Source organism: Pseudoliparis swirei, chromosome 2, assembly GCF_029220125.1.
Source record: "Pseudoliparis swirei isolate HS2019 ecotype Mariana Trench chromosome 2, NWPU_hadal_v1, whole genome shotgun sequence".
NCBI lineage: Eukaryota > Metazoa > Chordata > Actinopteri > Perciformes > Liparidae > Pseudoliparis > Pseudoliparis swirei.
In genome coordinates, this window is record NC_079389.1 from 3391777 (window position 1) to 3412368 (window position 20592).

The 20592-nt window shown below is 44.5% G+C and overlaps 1 protein-coding gene across 1 annotated transcript in view; it reads left to right on the forward strand.

The window, feature by feature from the left end:
- The first annotated feature begins 1108 nt into the window (after positions 1–1108).
- The window catches only part of itgbl1 (integrin, beta-like 1), a 53816-nt gene continuing 34332 nt past the window's right edge, over positions 1109–20592 (forward strand). The window contains exons 1-6 of the mRNA XM_056431552.1: positions 1109–1350; positions 3469–3671; positions 10891–11037; positions 11855–11977; positions 12865–13005; positions 17786–17926. Of these exons, the coding sequence (XP_056287527.1) occupies positions 1274–1350; positions 3469–3671; positions 10891–11037; positions 11855–11977; positions 12865–13005; positions 17786–17926 (832 nt within the window). The 5' untranslated portion in view covers positions 1109–1273. The remainder of the gene's footprint in view (positions 1351–3468; positions 3672–10890; positions 11038–11854; positions 11978–12864; positions 13006–17785; positions 17927–20592) is intronic.

Consider the following 20592-nt stretch of genomic DNA (forward strand, 5'->3'; position numbering starts at 1 on the left):
TCCTCAGGCCATCAGGATTGTGAACTCCGACCTCACCAGGACCCCCACATAGACCCACATAACTGCCCCTCTTAGGCACACACACACACACACACACACACACACACACACACACTTACTGTAAATATTGTGTTGTTTTTTATTGTAAATAGTGTGTACTTGTTGCCCTTGCACATTCCTGCTGAGCATTGCCACTTTCATTTCACTGCACACCCTGTGTGTGTATGTGACAAATAAAACATCTTGAATCTTGAATCTTGAATCTATTCATACACTCTGTCATACTCATTGAATGTGTTGTAACTCTGTAATGATTCCTTCTGGTCACATGACGTCTATTATTCTGTCCATCTGGAGAGAGATCCTCCTCTGTTGCTCTACTGAAGGGTTCTTACCTTTTTTTCCCCTGAAAGGTTTATTCTTCTATTTCTTAGGAGTTGTTCCTGATCCGATGTGAGGTCAAAGGTCAGGTATGTCTATGTGTGCAGACTGTAAAGTCCTCTGAGGCACTATTTGCGATATCGGGCTATAGAAAATAAACTGAATTGAATTGAAAAGGTGCCGCCAGTAACATTAAGAAAGAATCTCTACGACGACGAAGCTGAACCAGCTGACTGTGATTCAGCTGTCATGATGTTGACCTGTGCTTTTTTTATTCTGACGTAGAAACGGCTTTTTACATCACCAGCATAAGGGGTGACTGTGGGTCAGTGGTTAGCAGCTCCGTCTCTCAACCAGGGGGTTGGCGGTTCAATCCCCACCCGAATCGATGTGTCTTTGAGCAAGACACTTAACCTTGAGCTGCTCCCTGTAGCTGTGTCTACGGTGTGTGAATGTAACATGGATGAAAGCGTCAGCTAAATGAACTTAAAAAAAAGGAAGTATAGAAGCAGAGCACTATAGAGAGGTCATCTGGAAAAGAACGAACGAAAGAAGGGAGGGAGTGAAACCAAACAGTCTGCTTCTAATTAAACTCAAACTGGTGACTTAACTTTATTTTATTTTGGCAGTTTTCCCCCCCTCACTCTTGCTCCTGCCCAGGCCTGTGTCTGAGAGTCAAGACTAATCAAAGGCACTTGTCTGGAGAGAACTGTTGGCCTCTGAAGGGATTGAGCCAGTTCAGGGCCAGCCTGCTGCTCTTTCTCTCCTTCTCTTCCCCCCCTCTCTCTCTCACTCTCTCTTCCTGTCCCGTCCGTTTAAAGGCGAGAACGATCGAAGGGAAATTCCTTCGGAGCAACACTTTTTTGCTTCGGGTTTTCTCTGGGATTTAAACATGCACACCAGGGTTTCACTGCCGTTGTTCCTGATTCTGCTCTCGGCCCCGGAGGACACTTTGTCTCAATCGGTGAGGTGAGTTTCCGTGCACGCTTTGTTGTGTTTATTTTGGGGTAGCATAGAGAGCGAGGAGGAAGAGGGAGGTGCAGAGTGTTGCTTACAAAGACGACGTTTAGAGAATGTAGTGTGGGTAAGTTTATGAGTGCCTGTAAATGTAGTTTCCACTTCTTAATACCAATAACTCTGCGTTTGGAGAGCACTTTCTTACTCAACTTAAATTCATATATTTTCATTCACAAACTTCGGCTCATCGCAGCTTTCGTGGCCGTTGAGTTTCGGTTATCAGAATAATCAAAGCTGTCCGTTGTGCAGCGAGAGTTGTTGTGCATTAAACTCTTTTATTGAGCAGTCAATTGGAAGCAAACACTAAATTTAAATAAGGAGGAAAAGCCATAATAGTAAAAGTTTTTTTTTTTTTTACCTTAGGCTTTTACAGTAAAGGCTGATTCAGCAGATCTGCAATTGTGGCCATATACATTCAGACTAAACTCAAATGCAGTGGGGGTGTTTCCTCAAAGCAGGTGCATGTGTAGTGATTACATTGTGTGTGTGTTATAGTGGAGCCGACACACTGCACAGCTTTTATTGGACAGTGGGGGCAAACCGAGACGGTGTAAAACACTCGATAGTGTAGGTAACGTCTCGTAACCTCAGTCCTATCAACACAAGCAAAGTGAGGGAGCGCCATGACACCTACCACACATGACATCACTGTCATGTTGTTTATGGAGCTGGACCCAAGAGCAGAACACCGACAGTAGAAATAGTTTTATAGCATTTATTATGAAAGAACCAGGGGCTGGGATCTGGTAAGCTGGAGGAAGGGGAGGAAGGCTAGTTCCTGGTTGCAAACTGACGATCTGGCAAGGAATGAGTGCAGGGCTGGAGAATATCAGGCCTTGAGCTTGATTGGAGAATGACTTCCAGCTGCACTGGTCAATTAGTGGGAGGAGCCTCGCCAAGACCATGACAATTACATGACGTTACATGACATTTAGCTGACGCGATATGAAAATAGTTTGCTTCATCTTGCTGCAAACTTTCTGTTTTTGGTTCCTTAGGAGGAGGCTTTTTGACCATCCAGATAGTTCCTCTCATGCAGTTGTAGAACCAGCATTTAATTCTGTATGTCTCGTCTTTGTGTTGTGTCCAAATTGTATATTTCTCACCCTTTCACAATAAAAGCCCAAAGCGTATATGCTGCATTAATGCTTACCAGGCGGAGCAATATGTATTTATCGCAAATAATGCACGTTGGTATGTCACGGTGCTATTAGAGTGGACCCAAAAGCACGACTCAGACAGGAGTAACAAAGATGAATGTCTTTAGTTGAAAACAGGCTGGGTCAAAACCGGGAGATCAGACGAAGAAGCAAACAAGTCCAAAAAGGGGCGGGGCAGAGAATCAGAGGTCAGGTCAGGGCAGGCAGGGTCAGAACAGGCAGGTCAGGAATATACACTAATAACACTGGAGAACTTGGCATGAAAACACAAGACAATCTGGCAGAGAATAAGCGCAAGTGAGGGAACCTAAGTAGACAGGGACTAACGAGGGAATGGGCAACAGGTGAGACGGGCATGAAGATCAGGTGAAGGTAATGAGGGTCTAACGAGGGAGTGATCAGAGGCAGGTGAGGGGAGTTGGACTGACGAGATGGGAAGCAGGATCTGGAATGATGTGATAGTTTGTGAGACAGGATGAAAACAACTAATAACTAGAACGGGCACTCGGTAGAGCGCATACCTTCGCATATCACAAGATTGGGCATTGAATTATGAACATTTTGGCATTAGTTGCATGCCAATTGGATAGAAATTGACCGCACTATGGTAAAAATAAGATTTTGACCTTTTCATGACCTTGACCTTGACCTTTGACCCGATCGATCCCAAAATCTAATCAAATGGTCCCCGAATAATAACCAATCATCCCACCAAATTTCATGTGATTCGGTTTAATACTTTTTGAGTTATGCGAGTAACACGCATACAAATAAATAAATACACGGCGATCAAAACATAACCTTCCGCATTTTCAATGTGAAGGTAATAAAAGGAAGGTGTGGAGCTAAACTGTTAAATGGTAGGCCTAATTATTAAGGATGGAACATGTCCCCCCCCCCCCCCCTCCAGCCAGGTGGGCGGTGTGTGTAAGCTGTCCACGGAGTCGTCGCTGCGCCGCTGCCGCACGCCCGATGGCAAGGTCTGCAGCGGGAGGGGCCGGTGCGACTGCGGCGTCTGCACCTGCTCGGCCACGGCGCCGGGGAAGTTCTACGGCCCGCGCTGCGAGTGCCACGACTGGGTCTGCGCCGCGCACAACGGGATGACGTGCAACGGTGGGTTTACGGCGACGCGTCGACACGAGGAGGAGGCCATTCTTCTCCCCATATTGTCTGATGCTCCGTGGTGAGGCGGTGGTGTGATGGCACACGCCTCCACATGTGTTAGTGCTCAGTGTGGCTGTCAGTAATGGATGCAGCAGAGCTCGGCCCGGGTCCAGTCCCAGCCCCGGCCTGCAGACGGCTGAGTGAAGCGCCCTTCTTTCAGGTGGAGTTTGTAAATACAGCTGCAAGCGTTGAGACAAACTTATCAAAGAAACTACGAATGCATTTCAGAATCAGAACCAGAAATCCGGTATTGATCCACGGGGCTAAGAAAAATTAAAAGCAAACAGTTGCTCCCATTTTAGAAACTGATACCAGTTTCATTTAAAAAATAAAATAAAATGTGATTTATTGTCTTCATTTTAGTTTTTAACTCTGAGTCACATCAGGAAAGAATAAATCTATATAAATCATATTCAAGTAAAAACACAGATAATAAGAATGGATCACTGATCACTGATGAGGCACCAGGGACCTGTACAAAAATACTTTTACCTCCCAGAAAGGATGTTTAATGTTAGTTTATTTTATGATTATAAACATATAGAGACATTTTGAGAAAATATTAACATTTTTGTTAAATTATGTGCATTATTATACAATATAAATCCAATATCTCTGGAAAACAAAGATAAGAAAATATAAATGATGCATACTAATGCAATTTATAACAACTGAGCAAAAGATAGTGTCATGATGAGGTGTGTGACATATGCAAGAGTAGTGTAAATGAATATGAATATTAGTTTAAATGCACTGTATAAATAATGAGAGTATTGCAGAGTGCAGACTCACTTATTACAACGAAAGGATATTAGCGTGGCAGTAATTAGGAACTTGGCCAGTTGCATTGCTTTACTTTACAAAGTGCATCGGCCAAGCTGCACATCATCAGATGAGCTAACGCATTAGGGAGAGGTGAAACTATAATGCACATTCCGGCAGTAAATCTCACCCCCGTGAAGGTCACACTGATCTGTTTTGTCGAAAACAGTTTAGCTTGAATCAACCGTGCGGTCATTTTTTAGAGGCGGCGGTCTAAGGTGCCTTTTTTAATGAAGCCGCTTTAATCAATAATCTTTGTATTACCCATGAATCAAAGGACTACAGGTTATGTGAAATGTAGCTTGTGGTGACAAACGCTCGGATAATTATCACCTGACCCGGCACTTCTCTCCCCTCTGCGGAGCGGAGTGAGCAAAAATGAGTTGAGACGGGCGTTAAAGGTCCTTCAGGGGCTTCGGCTCGTTCCATCAGATCACATTCATTTGAGAGGTTTTGTATTTTTCTCTCTCTCTAGTTTATCAGAGGAGATATCCTGGAAGTTGGGGTCTTTTTTCTGGTCGTTTTGAGAGAGAAAAAAGAATAATGGAATAAAACATTTACTTTCAAGGTCGATTCCCAGAATATTACCGCGAAGGTGCTTTTAAGTCAATAAAAAAAAGAAAGAGATTAGACTTGCATCTTTGAGTGGCGTCTAAAAAAAAAAAAAATCTCATATACAAGTAGGGCCCGGCAATTATATTATAAGTATAGAGAGAAGAATTCACACATCCACACCTCAGTTGCTCAATGGTCCGTGCTGCTTGCATTCGGTCTGACATCGGCAGCCACTCTCCATCCCTGAGGCTCCCTCTCTCTGCCTCTCTCAACTGCCCACTGATCACATCCAATAGATTGTTTTACTCCTTATAAGGATAAACTGTGTGTTAGGGTGTGTGTGTTTGTGTGTGTGTGTGTGTGTGTGTGTGTTTTTCTCTTTCCTTTCCATTCCTTTCCTGGCATTGAGATGTTGAATTCTAAGGCTAATTCAGACCCTCCCGATCAGAGCAGCAAGTCAAGCTGAGGACATTTTAATTGCATTTTAACTGAAGGTCTAATAGCAATGGAAAGATAGATTTGCTTCGGGGTAAATTACTGTCACCGGTGACATCCTGTTCCTTTTTTGTTGGGGAGTCTTTCCTTTTCTGTTGTGTGGGTTGTTCCAGTCAACACACGTCCAAGTCAAGTGAACCGGAAGCTCGACATTTATAAAATCCGCGTGCATATGCGGACGAACAAAAGTGAGCCGCCCACGGTGCTCTTTAGCAATGCACGCTGGAACGGAGGCTTTATATTTATATATATAGTTCATAAACTGAAATGTCCACGCTCTGGTTAGAGGAGAATGAATATCTATATGTAAGAGGATTATGTTCCATATGCATCACATTCTCCACCCCATCATGTACAGACGCACTCCACAGGTCCTTTGTCTGTTTCCTTTTGTTCCATTATGTGACTGCATACTTTTTTTTATTTTTTGTATATGCTTTTTTTATAGATTCATTGGCAGAAAGAAAAAATCCTGTACTATCGAACAATATATGTACCGTGGATTGTTTTCAATGAAAATACATGAATCCCATCACAGAGTAATAGACCTGTACTGTTTGAGTGGTTCTCAAATGGGGGTCCGTGTACCCCTGCGGGTACGTGAGGTTTGTAAAAAATATATTTAGAATTAGCATCCACTAAAAAAATCATTTCAGAATAGAATATAAGAAAACGGATATATTTCATGAACAGAATTGTATATATTCTATATTAAATTAGACACTGATGGCGCAGCGCTGCGTATTCAACCAGACAGGGCGAGTTAGGGCGTACTTGGCTGAAGACACATTTCACAGCTTGAGCACCGCTGCTTTGGGGGAGTGGAGGTCCAAGGATGTTGTCACTCACACATTCTTTCAAGACCAACATCTGGTCGCCAAATGTGCCAAAAAATAAATAAATATCCCGTCATTTCATTCTGCCGATTGTTTTTCGACCCCGTTCTGTCTCCGTGTGTATTCTTTGGGGTCTACGGTAACAGTGAGAAACATACTCTTTGGCTATTTCGAATAGTTTTTCTGTCGTAAATCTCCCGTTTTCAAAGACGCTAGTAAACGTGGCAATATTTCCATTCTGGCTTTTCACAGCCCTCCCTCTTTTATCGGCCTCGGAAAATCATCTCTCTCTCTCTCTCTCTCTCTCTCTCTCTGGTGTGTGTGTGTGTGTTCCCTGCAATCCTTGGTTTTCTCTCTCAGCCACAGACACAGCGGGTGGTCCGGGGCGCTGCGGCGGCCTAGCATTGTCCCAATGAAGGAACACTGGTTATCAACTTGTTAGAGAATACTGTGGCGTCAATGGACCAGCATTAGACCGTTAGAGCAGCCAGAGACGATGTCGGCGTTGGAAGTTGCTTCACGTCGGCCTTAGTCGAGGTCCGCTTCCGCTTCAGAGGGCTACGAGGCCATTACGCAACGATTATCTGAAATGTAATTTTTTTAATGGATTTTTCGGGGGGGGGGGGGGGGGGGGGATATTGACGAGTACATAACACAGTGAACACATACTTTAACTGATATTTCCATTGTTTTTCATCTTTATGTTGACAAATACAAACGGATAACAAACCCACTGGTACACCCAGAGTACAGGAACATAAATACATACAAAATAGATCCAAGGCAGACGTCTACACATGTGCCTAAACACACACATGTCCGGTACATCTGTGTGTAGACACGCCTGCATCCCTCGAGTGAGTAAATACCCAGTCATCACATCACACAACTAGAATATATTCAGACATTAAATGACAATAGGATTGGCCATTTGGCTGAAACCAGAGTGCCCAAATTGTTGTCTATCTAACAGTCAGATTAATACATGAATTAAAAAAAACAGCAAAAAACAACAACAATGGTGTCTATTGTGCGCCTCATGATTTAGGGACTAGACCAAGAGATACTGCTCGGGGGTATCAGGCATAGTTTTGAGTTTTGAGTCGATGCATCAAAATGTTATATGCAGGGTTTTGTTCCTAAGACTAACTGTTATATTAATGATATATGATGAAAAAGACGGATGAGTTTAATTCCATATTACAAGAGTACCCGTTAGCCAATCAGAACTCTTGTACTGTCGTTGCCATGTAATAATTCATATTTATTCATGAGGAAAATATAAGCTAGCCGTCTAATCCTGCCAAGAGGAAACGCAGGTCGAGGACCGCAGAATTAGTGTCATGTTGATTATGTTTCAACTCTGTCAGAACATTTTTGGGGCGATGGGTGCCCTTTTTTTGGGGGGTTTGAGCACCTGCCCCCCAAAATGTCTGTGCACGTGCCTGGTAACAGCACATGTCTGTAGCAGTCTGTAGCGTCACCGTACAACGGGGCAGTTCGAGGAGCAGGCATGTGAGTGAAGCCCCCTTCTGGATGGATGTTTTTAAGGCTTCTTAGAGAACATATTCTCGCCTCTCTCTCAGGCTCCAGGCTTCCTCAGAGCATCTGCTCTGCTTCCTGGCTCGGCCTCCAGCCTCCTGCCCCCACCTGCCAAACAAGATCCCGCCCGAGGGTTTTTTTTTTTGTATATCAGCATCGCATACGAAGTCAGCCGGTCCAAAACCAACTCCTCCAGATGAACTCTCCATCAGCACTACACACACGCTTAAGTTGTTGCTTCCAATATGCACACATTATATAGACAGATGAGAGAAAGTAATCACGGGAGAACAACTCACGAATGGGAGTCTGTCCAAAATGACTAAACTGTTTAATACTCATTTCTGTTGATTTCCCAAAGAGAGAGAGGAGGAAAGAAGCAGGACTCAAGGAGGAATGCGGTCCGTAAGCCATTACAGACCATTAAAGCTCTCTATTTATTTATTCTTTTTTTTGATGTGCTTTCAGTTGGATGTTCAGAGCTTTGCTGGGCATCGTGTGCCTGTGTGGTGAGTCAGTTAATGATTCCAGCCTGGGAGGAAAAAAAAGACACTCAAGTCCATCCAAGTCTAGTAAAAGGCCATTTTTTTTGATTGGAGGCTAATTTAAACTTCCAAAGACCTCTTGCTGTAGGAACAAGTGTTTCTGCATTGCTGTTATCATGCCAATAGGGGAAGGTTGGAGGAAGAAAAACAAGGTTTTATTTTTATATTTTCAAAGACACGACGATGTCACCCTTAAGTGACAGATGAAGCTATAGAAAAGGAGGAAAAGCAGGATTGGAGGATGACTTATTACCCGGGAGAGGTGTCTCCTGCATCTTTTCCCACAGAACACCAGCTGACGCTCCGTCAGCCCTGCAGGGAGAGAGGAAAGCAAGGAGAGATAATTACTCACTGAAATGAGCATCATGTCACGGAGAACATGATCAAAGGCAAAGTGAGCGTGGGGTGGGGGGGGGCACTTTAAGAGGCAATATGTAATGTGCGCCTGGCATTATTTGCGTTGCTTATCATCAAAGGCGGCCTGAAATCTGCAGAGTGGGGCAGAGGTCGCCTCAAACACGAGCGAGAGACGTGTTCTCTGCTCACAGGGAGGGGATTATACATTTTTTCTCCGTATATTTAACCGTAAATCACTAGAAGATTGTTGGATTATGATGGTCAGGGCGACCCCGTTTCCTTGCTTATAACCGTTCTCGCTACTTGTTTGAAAACAACTTCTGAAATGCCGCTGCTCATCATGATAACACCACGTCATCACCGACTGCTGACGCTGGTCCATATGCAGGGGGAAGGGATGGAGGGCCCTGATTGGCTGGGCGCGCGTGTCCGTTCGGCGGCGTGTGGGAGGGACCCTGACGTTCCCGAGCCACGGAGCATCGCTGCTCCGGAAGCACCAGGGAGGATAAACTGTGGACAGACAGCCTGCCTCCCACGCACACAGACGTTCGGCCCGGCTGACAAAGAGTCCGTTTCATGTGTCACAGTGATTGTTAAGTGAGAGATTAACGGGGCCCGGTGGGCGGCGGGGACTCGGTGATATTCTGCCCAATTCATTCGGCGACACCTGAATGTAATGTGGCAGTTTCCATCCGTCCAATTAAATGATAAATCCAAAAAGAAGAACTAAATAATTGGTTTTGTTGGTTTTGTTTTGTCGTTTCCATCTTGTGTGTGTTGTGTTTTTGTGTAGGCCAACCCCCGGGATGTCCACTGGGAGTTTTTGTCCATTTTATATTGCAGTAAAATAACAACAAACAATTATACTACTTATACTATTTTTACGATTTATAAAACATGTAAAAGCGTTTCTGATGCATTTTATATCGTATAGCACATTGAAATCTCTTGCAAAATATTTAAATGCATCTTAGTAAAACCCATGACTTAAATGTCTTTCCTCTAATTAGCAAAGATTTTAACTCCCATCCAGTTTATTTGACTCATTCCTTCAGTTCTGTCAGGGTCTCAGCTGAGTGTGTATTTAAAAATCAATCATGAACCACAAAGCAATAACAATCGTTTATGTGTAACTGCTGTGGTTTTGCGGAGATGTGTTTTCTTTATCAAGATTCAAGAATTAGTTTTTTAAGATGCTAAAAAAAGTCTTTAATATGCCGAAGAGGTCACAGTCTCAAGATTATTCCTCACCAACGCGTGGCTACGTCATAATAATATGGAGTTTGAACTATTAAACAACCTCTTTTTCAGTTGCTAGATAACAATGGCACAGTGTGACATACAAGGCCCCCCCCCCCCCCACACACTCAGAGCGGCCCGTAGAATAAGTCGTCCACACACTTTTCCTTTTGCATCACATGATTTCCTCCTCCTGTTTTTCATGTTGCTCACCAGCGTGAGGAGAAGTAGTGACTGTGTCACAGCGGTTGAATATCTTCCTGAAGTTTTGCAACAAAAAGAGAAGTTATTTTTGTATTATTATCTTTATTTATAAAGGCACCATGTACAGTTAAAACATAAATGTCACCATTTGATGCTCTGGACCAGATTGTAGCTTCAGATAATTTGCATCTGTAGTCTCTCGACAGACCATAATACACATAAAACAATGACAAACAAAACACAACAACACACATAAAACCATATTAAACATAACATAATAACAAACATAAAACAATAATAATCATAAAACAATAACAAACAGTATAGGATATGATGCACTACAATAGAATATGTGGTAAGAAGAAAACAAAATAAAAATAAAAAGTACAGCACATTAAAAGTAAGTAATAAAAACCATTAAAAGTAAGAAATAAAAAACATTAAAAGTAATTAACATAAGCCGTAGTCATTTTGCTGAATGGGTACAGCATCGACCAGCTTTCCACTGATTTTGTTTTGTATTCCTGACAATGTGTACGTGACAAAGTGGCGTGCGTTGTGCTTTCCCTTCAGACCGCGGCTACTGCGACTGTGGGACGTGCGAGTGTGACGACGGCTGGTCTGGAGAGGCCTGCCAGTTCCCGGAGGAGTGTGATCTCCCCGGCAAGAAGAGCAAAGAGCTCTGCAAAAACCCACAGGGGGTGGTGTGCTCCAACAGAGGTGCTGCGACCACACACACACGCACACAATGAGTCTTAGTGATACACAGTGGGAAGTACAAACAAGCGTTGACACAAATTTGCAACAAACAAACTGACATCAACACAAAATATCAACGCAACAATCACATGAGTCTTTTTGGTAGTTGGTTATTTAATAGCTGCAAATCAAATGTACGAAGGTAAGACTCTGGATTTGTATGATATTGTTTTTAAACATTTTCTAACAAACCACAAAGTCTACAATTATTAATTATTAAAAAAAATCTTTAAGCCACAACTTTTATTTCACCACAATGAAACCAATGCGTAAGTGTCTTCAAACTTGCATTCTGTCTGCTGACCAGCAGGGGGCGACTCGTCCGGAAGTCTATATAAACAAATCTACTTCTCTCTTGATTTATTCCCTCATTAAACATTGTAAACATAAGTTTACGGCTCAATCTCTAGTTTCAAGTCTGTTTAAATACAGCATGATGTTAAATTATGGTCCATCTCGTATTAAATGGGCCATAAAGCTGAGTATGCTTTAGGGCGGGCTTACTGTGATTGACAGGTTGCTACCAGAGTCGTCGCGTCTCTACGTCCCTTCTCCGCAGTCCCAATATGGTCACTTCCGTTTATCGGGTTGCGAGAAAAACAAACAGGACAAAATGGCGAGCCTCGAACTCGAGGCTTCAAAAAACCTCATCCCGCAAACCAATGACTACGTCCGCGTCTTACATGCAGCCGATGGTGAAGAGAGACACGTCATCGCTTCATCCATTTGCACACACACACACACTTTGTTTTTATTTGTGTCTGGCGTCTTTTATTAGGGACGTGCCACTGTGGCAGCTGCATGTGTGACCACAGGGACACCAGGGGGCTGGTGACGGGACGCTTCTGCCAGTGTGACGACAGCGAGTGTCTGGACGAGGACACCGGGGAGGTGTGCGGAGGTACGGCCCCCCGTCAGCGTTACATCGTTCATCCATAAGCTACTTTACATCACGTGTCATTTAGCTGACGCTTCATCCACAGCGACTTGCAGTCATGTGACATTCATACACCGTAGACACGGCTACAGGGAGCAATGCAGGGTTACGTGTTTTTGCTCAAGGACACATCGACTAGGGCGGGGTTTGAACCGCCGACCCCCCGATTGAAAGACAGTTTCTTTTAAACCACAAAAGTTCCTTTTGAGAGGAAACTGTCGATGGGCTTTTGCTTAACAGTTCATTAGACATTAACCCTCCTATTACCTTTGGAGTCAGTTCAATGTTTAACGTCTCTAAATAAATGATTGACATCATCTTTTTTTGCTTCATATTTCATGACGTTTCCTAATTTATTGGGGACAACTGGAAAAACATAAAATTCACATGATGATATGTTTTCAATGTCCAGAACACAACTTGTACGCATCGGTGTTCTTCGGGGTCAATTTGACCCCAGGCTGTTTTTCACTGTGTAAAACATATAAGAAATATCAACTTTTTTATTTATTTAAAAGGCTGTTTAGGTATTCAACAAACAAACATAAAGTACCTGACACTTAAACTTGGGAAACAATATTAATTCTAATCATTTTCTGGAGTTTTTAATTGCTGGAGTCAAATTGACCGCACGGGTAAAATATGTTAGTACATTTGAAGGAAACAGGAGGGTTACGGTACTTTCATTAGTCTAGCGAGTCTCAAAAAGTGGCGACTAAAATCAGTAAAAAACAATATGTTGCACATGTCATCTTGTTTGCTATGAAATATTTTGACATGAAATCTTAAAAAAACAACTAAGTTGAAATGAGAAGGAAGGAGTCATTGTGTGCTTCCTGCTCTGCTTCCAGGCCACGGCCAGTGTTACTGTGGAAACTGTTACTGCGCTGCCGGTTGGCATGGATACACATGTGAATACCAGTGTGACATCAGCCCATGGGAAAGCAAGCGGAGATGCACATCTCCAGATGGCAAAATCTGCAGCAACAGAGGTGTGTTTCCCCACTCCAGTGTACCGTCGTCCACTTATTTCAATGTTTTTTTCATATAAATATAACAAATGTGGAACAAAAGACATTCAAACATCCTTTATGCTGATGCAGATTATCACAGATTTACAAAGCAATGATGTCGTGGAATAACACAGTCTGGCAAGGGTGCTGTGCAATTTCCTAATTGTCACTCCAGCTTCTAACCCCGTTGGCATCCACCTCATCAAGAAAGAAGAAGTAAGAAACCAATTGTGTCGCTCGGAAATATAGAAAAACAAACACTGCAAACGGGACATCAGGTTCATTTCCTGTCTGTTATCTCGGGTCACCATGACGACCAAAAGACACAAACTCCATGCCGTTCAATAGACTTCTCTGCTGTCCGCCATCGTCTACTGTGACTGATGCTACACACAGAACAGTAATGGTTCTTAAATGGTTCTTAAAAAGGCTTTGTGGTTCTATGAAGAACCATCACCTACTGAGGAACCATTCTTTCATTTGAGGCTCTTTAAGGAAATGGTTCTTAAAGAACCCTGGTTTGAAAGGTTCTCTGTAGAACCACAAATGGTGCCTTAAAGAACCATTTGTTTAAGGTTCTTTGAGACACCTTTATAGGTTCTTTGAAGCACTCTTTTAGAAAATGGTTCTTAAAGAACCCTGGTTTGAAAGGTTCTCTGTAGAACCACAAATGGTGCCTTAAAGAACCATTTGTTTAAGGTTCTTTGAGACACCCTTATAGGTTCTTTGAAGCACTCTTTTAGAAAATGGTTCTTAAAGAACCCTGGTTTGAAAGGTTCTTTGTAGAACCAGAAATGGTGCCGAGAAGAACACATTTGTTTCAGGTTCTTCGAGAGACCTTTATAGGTTCTTTGAACAACTATTTAAGGAAATGGTTCTTTAAAGATTCCTGGTTTGAAAGGTTCTTTGTGGAACCAGAAATGGTGCCTAGAAGAACCATGTTTTGAAGGTTCTTTGAGACACCTTTAGAGGATCTTTGAAGAACTATTTAAAGAAATGGTTCTTTAAAGATTCCTGGTATCCTTAAATAGTTCTTCAAAGAACCTATCAAGGTGTCTCAAAGAACCTTCAAAACATGGTTCTTTAAGGCACCCTTTCCGAAATGGTTCTTCAGTGGGTGATGGTTCTTCGTAAAATCACCAAGCCTTTTAAAGAACCGTTTAAGAACCAGTAGTTTTCTGTGTGTAGAATTGACCGGTTGAAGGAATCCTCTGGTTTAATTCCGCTGCCCGCCACCGGGGAGCGGCGGACAGACAGCCGGAGACGCTTTACGAACCCGCGAGCTCAAGCGATCCTGAGGGATTCCCGTCAAGCTCTCCAAAAATGAATTACAGCGGACCGGCTGAGGACGACCGGCTAAGTGGTGGGAAGCCAAATGGTGTCGTCGTTTACGGTCGGGCACACCGCCGGCGTTCCCGTCACCGAGCGGAGGAAAGGGCAGGCGAAGGCCGGACGATCCCCAGAGTCCCCGGAGGAAAAAACACGAGGAAACACAGCCGCAATTAAAAAAGAGTCGATCTCCGTTCAATTCAACCTCGACACACTTTCTTTTTTTCTTTTCTGTTTTTGCTCCCAGCGTTAAGCAACGCATCCACAAGTAGGCCTCCTGGTGATGCGTCAACGTATTCATCGATGCCTCTTTGAAACATTGTTAGACGGTGGAAAGAGACGCCGCTTTTTGTATAGCTTTTGATTTACTTCCCTTTCGAAAACACTAAACTGTGTAAATGGAATGAAACAACCGTAGAGAAGGGAATGACGGAGACGTGACTGACGGTGACAATTAAACGTGTCACATTGTGTTCTGGAGCTACTGGTTAGAACCGGAGCCCGGATCACGCTATTTAGAAATGGATGAAAGAAAAACATTGTTGGGAACGATTCATTTCACATTGAATTAGATTAGATTAGATTGGATTCAACTTTATTGTCATCACACATGTACAAGTACAGAGCAGCGAAATGCAGTTTGGCATCCAACCAGAAATGCAATAGAAAGTATCACAATAAATACAGGATATACAGATTATAGTAAATAAATAAAGTGCTGTACAAGAGGCCTGACCTGGTACTATTGGTAATAAGTTTAAGACAAAACAGTGAAATTAACATTTAAATAATGCGGAGATATAAACACAAACTATCTAGGGTCGCTAAACTAGTGCAATTCAGTGCATATTAATTTGAGAGTGCAACAAATGACATAAAGTGTCTGAAGTGCGGACCTCTCTACGAAGACAACAACTGAATATGATAATGCTGCTTGGCTTTAATTCGATGTTGTATTGAAGGCTACTTGGCCGAACTGATGTAAAAAAAAAAAATGCAACGCGCATTTACTGTAACGGTCCAAAACAGCACTTACCGACATGCACTGCCAACAAATATGAAAGCAGATTGTTGCCTTTATTTAAAATATTACAAATCCGGCATTATCCCCGACGCAAGTATTGTTAAAATATGTTAACTTATTCCAACATCATCTTCATCCCATTCGAGTGCAACCCAATTCTCGGAAGTCAGACAATTTGGTGCTGATGATAATGGGAGAGACTATTTTCAATCCCCGTCCCCTGTATGTGTGGCACGTCAGAAATAACCCTCCCTTTTTGTAAAGCACCGGCAAGATAATTCCCGGTGATTATGGGAGATGGATCGGGGACGATGATTACGCGAGAGGGTTGATTTGATTTCATCGCCCTGTATAGATGTGACGAGTCTCCGCGCGAGGGTAGGAAATATATCTCCTGCTCCACTTACGCTCCGACATGAAAGAGTGAATGATTTTTGGCTGACGGGCACACAATAGATAGACTCAGTTTCATTCCAAGGAACTGACAACTCCCCCCCCCACCATTCTCCTCCGTTGGGCTCATAATATACCAACCGGCGTGAAAAACAATAGCAGCCACATAACGAAGGAGGCTAAATATGTGCATCCATATGCGCCTTCTTGATCACAACAATTTGACTGGGAGATAATACGGTTGCACAAGACACGCAGAAAGGGTTGAAGGGGACGCTAATGGAGTCCTTTATTGTTCCGATACTCGTACAGACGCCGTCATCTTCTTCCGGTGAAGCCAGACTGTCACACGCGTGGCAGACGTCAAAGTGCGCACGGCTCTATAGATCCGGGGTTACGAGGGTGGACGGCGAGGGAGGATCGCACCGGGGCCCGAGGGGCCGGCCACGTGGCGGGCCGAAGCCCGCGCGGGCCTGCCAGCTGGCCTGGCTCCCCCCCCCCCGGGGTTCCCGGTGCTCTGTCAACGGTGATAAGAGAAAATGGGATTTTTCTCTGGCTGCTGCTTGTGCTGCAGGCGGACAGATATGCAGATAGAGGAAGATAAAGTGAGGCAGATGTTGGCTGCAGCCCAAAAGTAAACTAAATTCTTCAAGATGCATCAGTGATCAGTGCGTTTATTTACCTTCCAAACACCTGTCCTAACATTCACTTCCTGGTGCCCTTTAGCCCCCCCCCCCCTTTGTCAACAGGGTCACGCCCCTTCTCTTAAAGGGGCCCCGTGGATTTGATCCTTAATCCCCTACAGTTGATTTATTTGGATTGTGCGACGACCGAATTAACATTGTGCGTGCGTGTGTATGTGCGTTTGTGCGTTTGTGTGCGTGTATGTGCTTGCGTGTGTATGTGTGTGTGCGTGTATGTTCGTGTTTGTGCGTGTGTGTACGTGCGTGTTTGTGCGTGTGTGTGCGTGTATGTGCTTGTATGTGCGTGTGTGTGCACGTGTGTGTGTGCGTGTGTGTGCGTGTATGTGCATGTGTTTGAATGTATGTGCGTGTATGTGCGTGTATGTGTGTGTATGTGCGTGTGTGCGTGTATGTGCGTGTATGTGCGTGTGTGTGTATGCGTGTATGTGTATGCGTATGCGTGTGTGCGTGTATGTGCGTGTATGTGCGTGTGTGTTACGTGTGTGTGCGTGTATGTGTGTATGCGTGCGTGTGCGTGTATGTGCATGTGTGTGCGTGTGCGTGTATGTGCGTGTATGTGTGTGTGTGCGTGTATGTGTGTGTATGTGCGTGTGTGTGTGTTACGTGTATGTGTGTGTATGTGCGTGTGCATGCGTATGTGTGTGTGTGTATGTATGTGTGTATGTGTGTGTGTATGTGCGCGTGTGTATGTGTGTGTATGTGCGTATGTGTGTGTATGTGCGTATGTGTGTATGTATGTGTATATGCGTATGCGTGTATGTGTGTGTATGTGTGTGCGTGTGCGTGTATGCGTGCGTATATGTGCGTGTATGTGTATGCGTGCGTATGCGTATGTGTATGTGTATGCGTATGCGTATGCGTGTATATGCGTATGTGTGCGTGTATGCGTGTATGTGTATGTGCGTGTGTGCGTATGTGTATGCGTGTGTATGTGTGTGTATGTGCGTGTATGTGCGTGTGTATGTGTGTGTGTATGTGTGTGTATGTGCGTGTATGTGCGTGTGTATGTGCGTATGTGTGTGCGTATGTGTGTATGTGTGTGTATGTGCGTGTATGTGCGTATGTGTGTGCGTATGTGTGTATGTGTGTGCGTATATGCGTGTGTGTTTATGTGTGTGTGTATGCGTGTGTGTTTATGTGTGTGTATATGCGTATATGCGTGTGTGCGTGTGCGTATGTGTATGTGCGTGTATGTGTGTGTATGTGCGTGTGTGTGTGCGTGTATGTGTATGTATGTGCGTGTGTGTGTGTGTGCGTGTGTGTGCGTGTGTGTGCATGTGTGTGCGGTGCTGTTTGCTGTGTGCGTCAGGGACCTGTGTGTGTGGAGAGTGTAACTGTCACGATATCGACCCCTCTGGCGACTGGGGCGATATCCACGGAGACACGTGCCAGTGCGACGAGAGGAACTGCCACGCGACCTACGACCGCTACGCCGATGACTTCTGCTCAGGTGAGCTGCGTCGACGCACCTGTTTGCAAAACATTCACAGAGGTCCTCGTAAAAGTACTCAAAGAAGTGCAGGGTTCAAGATTTGGGAGAATACGCTTATTTATGTAACAGACTGTCTCGTGTGTTTTGCTATTGGAGATAATATGTCCCTTCGGGGTTGCCGTAGGGATGAAGAGTAACGGGACTTGAGGGCTGATATAAATGAAGAGGGAAGCCGTGGGCTGAGCGACGTGTCCCATCTCCCCACTCCGTTAGTTAACGTGTTATAAGTGCACCTCACACACATATCCAGACCGCTCCGTTGCCTTGGCGGCAGCGGTGGGATTCGTGTGTGAGATCCACTTAAAACATGTTAACCCCAAGTCCCGTTACTTTTCCTCTCTACGGCAACCCCGAAGGGACATATCATCTCCAATACCATAAGACATGAGACAGTATGTTACATTTGCTTTCGTAAAAAGTGAGTTAGATGACAACATCGGCTACCATTCTCATATGCAGCTGGCTAGCTTAGCTTCGCCTAAAGAACATGGACATGGGGGGAGCTAGCTAGCCTGGCTCTTTCAGAAGGTCACGAAATATGTGGACAATAAAGTGTCAAAATAGCAGTCTTCCCGGGTGAATGTGACGAGTATCTTCATGGCGGCGGCTACCAGACAACAGATAGTCCGCCATATTGTCTCCCATAAAACTAGGGTGACCAGATTTGCGTTTTCGAAAAAAGGACACTTCGTCTCGGGGGGGGGGGGGGGGGGGGCTGAGCGATTAAACATCTCTCTTGTTCTGCCTGTATTGTGATATACATGCCTAAAAGGAGGATAATTTTCCTGGCAACCCTGGGATCGGTCGACCAATGACTGTTCTCTATACCGTCAGAGCTCGCGCAAGAAGGTGGAACGTAAGGGAGATACCATTTACGAAACTTGTAAGGGGTAAATACTAGTTTGTGAAAGACCCAGAGAAACATAAATATCCGACGAAGCAAAATCCCGGACGTTTTTGGAATCCCTGCCGGACGCATTTGTTAGGTCTCAAAAACAGGACATGTCCGGGGAAAAGAGGACGTCTGGTCGCCCTAGATGAGAAGATCGGCTACCATTCTCATATGCAGCTGGCTAGCTTAGCTTCGCCTAAAGAACATGAAATGGGGGGAGCTAGCCAGCCTGGCTGTTTCAGAAGGTCACGAAATATGTGCACAATAAAGTGTCAAAATAGCAGTTTTCTGGGGTGAATGTGGCGAGTATCTTCATGGCGGCGGCTACCAGACAACAGATAGTCCGCCATATTGTCCCCCATAAAACAGCGGATTGTCATTTGAACTTCACACTTCGGTGGTTGTACAAACACAACAGATGACAGTCGTATTTGTTGGTGGTCTTTGGAGGTTCTGGCAGATCGTGTTCCCTTTGGAGCCAGGCGAGCCGTTTCCTGCTGTTTACAGTCTTGATGCTAAGCTAACGGGCGGCTGCCCCCTTACGTAGAAGTGATATCACCTAACTCTCTTTTTCCCCCACGAGATGTTAATGGTGCTAAATTATAAACTCGGAGCATATCCGCGGTCGAGGGGTTTCCACGCAGCTCTCAACATGGCGGCGGGCGGCTAACGATGCTAACAACAGTTAGCAACAGTGCTAAACAGTGTTGACCTGAAAGGGTGGGCGCTCTGCTTCCACCATGACGCCGTTGTTCTGGACGTTGTGCAGACACGATTCACATCTTATTGTACTGAATCTCATCTTTCTCCATCAGTCTCTCTCTCTCTCTCCGTCAGTCTCTCTCTCTCTCTCTCCATCAGTCTCTCTCTCTCCATCAGTCTCTCTCTCTCTCCATCAGTCTCTCTCTCTCCATCAGTCTCTCTCTCTCTCCATCAGTCACTCTCTCTCTCTCCATCAGTCTCTCTCTCTCCATCAGTCTCTCTCTCTACATCAGTCTCTCTCTTTCTCTCTCCATCAGTCTATCTCTCTCCATCAGTCTCTCTCCATCAGTCTCTCTCTTTCTCTCTATCTTTCTCTCTCCATCAGTCTCTCTCTCTCCATCAGTCTCTCTCTTTCTCTCTCCATCAGTCTCTCTCTCTCTCTCTCTCTCCATCAGTCTCTCTCTCTCCATCAGTCGCTCTCTCTCTCTCTCTCTCCATCAGTCTCTCTCTCTCCATCAGTCTCTCTCCATCAGTCTCTCTCTTTCTCTCTCTATCTTTCTCTCTCCATCAGTCTATCTCTCTCTCTCTCTCCATCAGTCTCTCTCTTTCTCTCTCCATCAGCCTATCTCTCTCTCTCCATCAGTCTATCTCTCTCTCTCCATCAGTCTCTCTATCTCCAACAGTCTCTCTCTCTCCATCAGTCTCTCTCTCTCCATCAGTCTCTCTCTCTCTCCATCAGTCTCTCTCTCTCCATCAGTCTTTCTCTCTCTCTCCATCAGTCTCTCTCTCTCCATCAGTCTCTCTCCATCAGTCTCTCTCTCTCTCTCTCTCCATCAGTCTCTCTCTCTCCATCAGTCTTTCTCTCTCTCCATCAGTCTCTCTCTCTCCATCAGTCTTTCTCTCTCTCCATCAGTCTCTCTCTCTCTCCATCAGTCTCTCTCTCTCCATCAGTCTTTCTCTCTCTCTCCATCAGTCTCTCTCTCTCTCCATCAGTCTCTCTCTCTCCATCAGTCTCTCTCTTTCTCTCTCC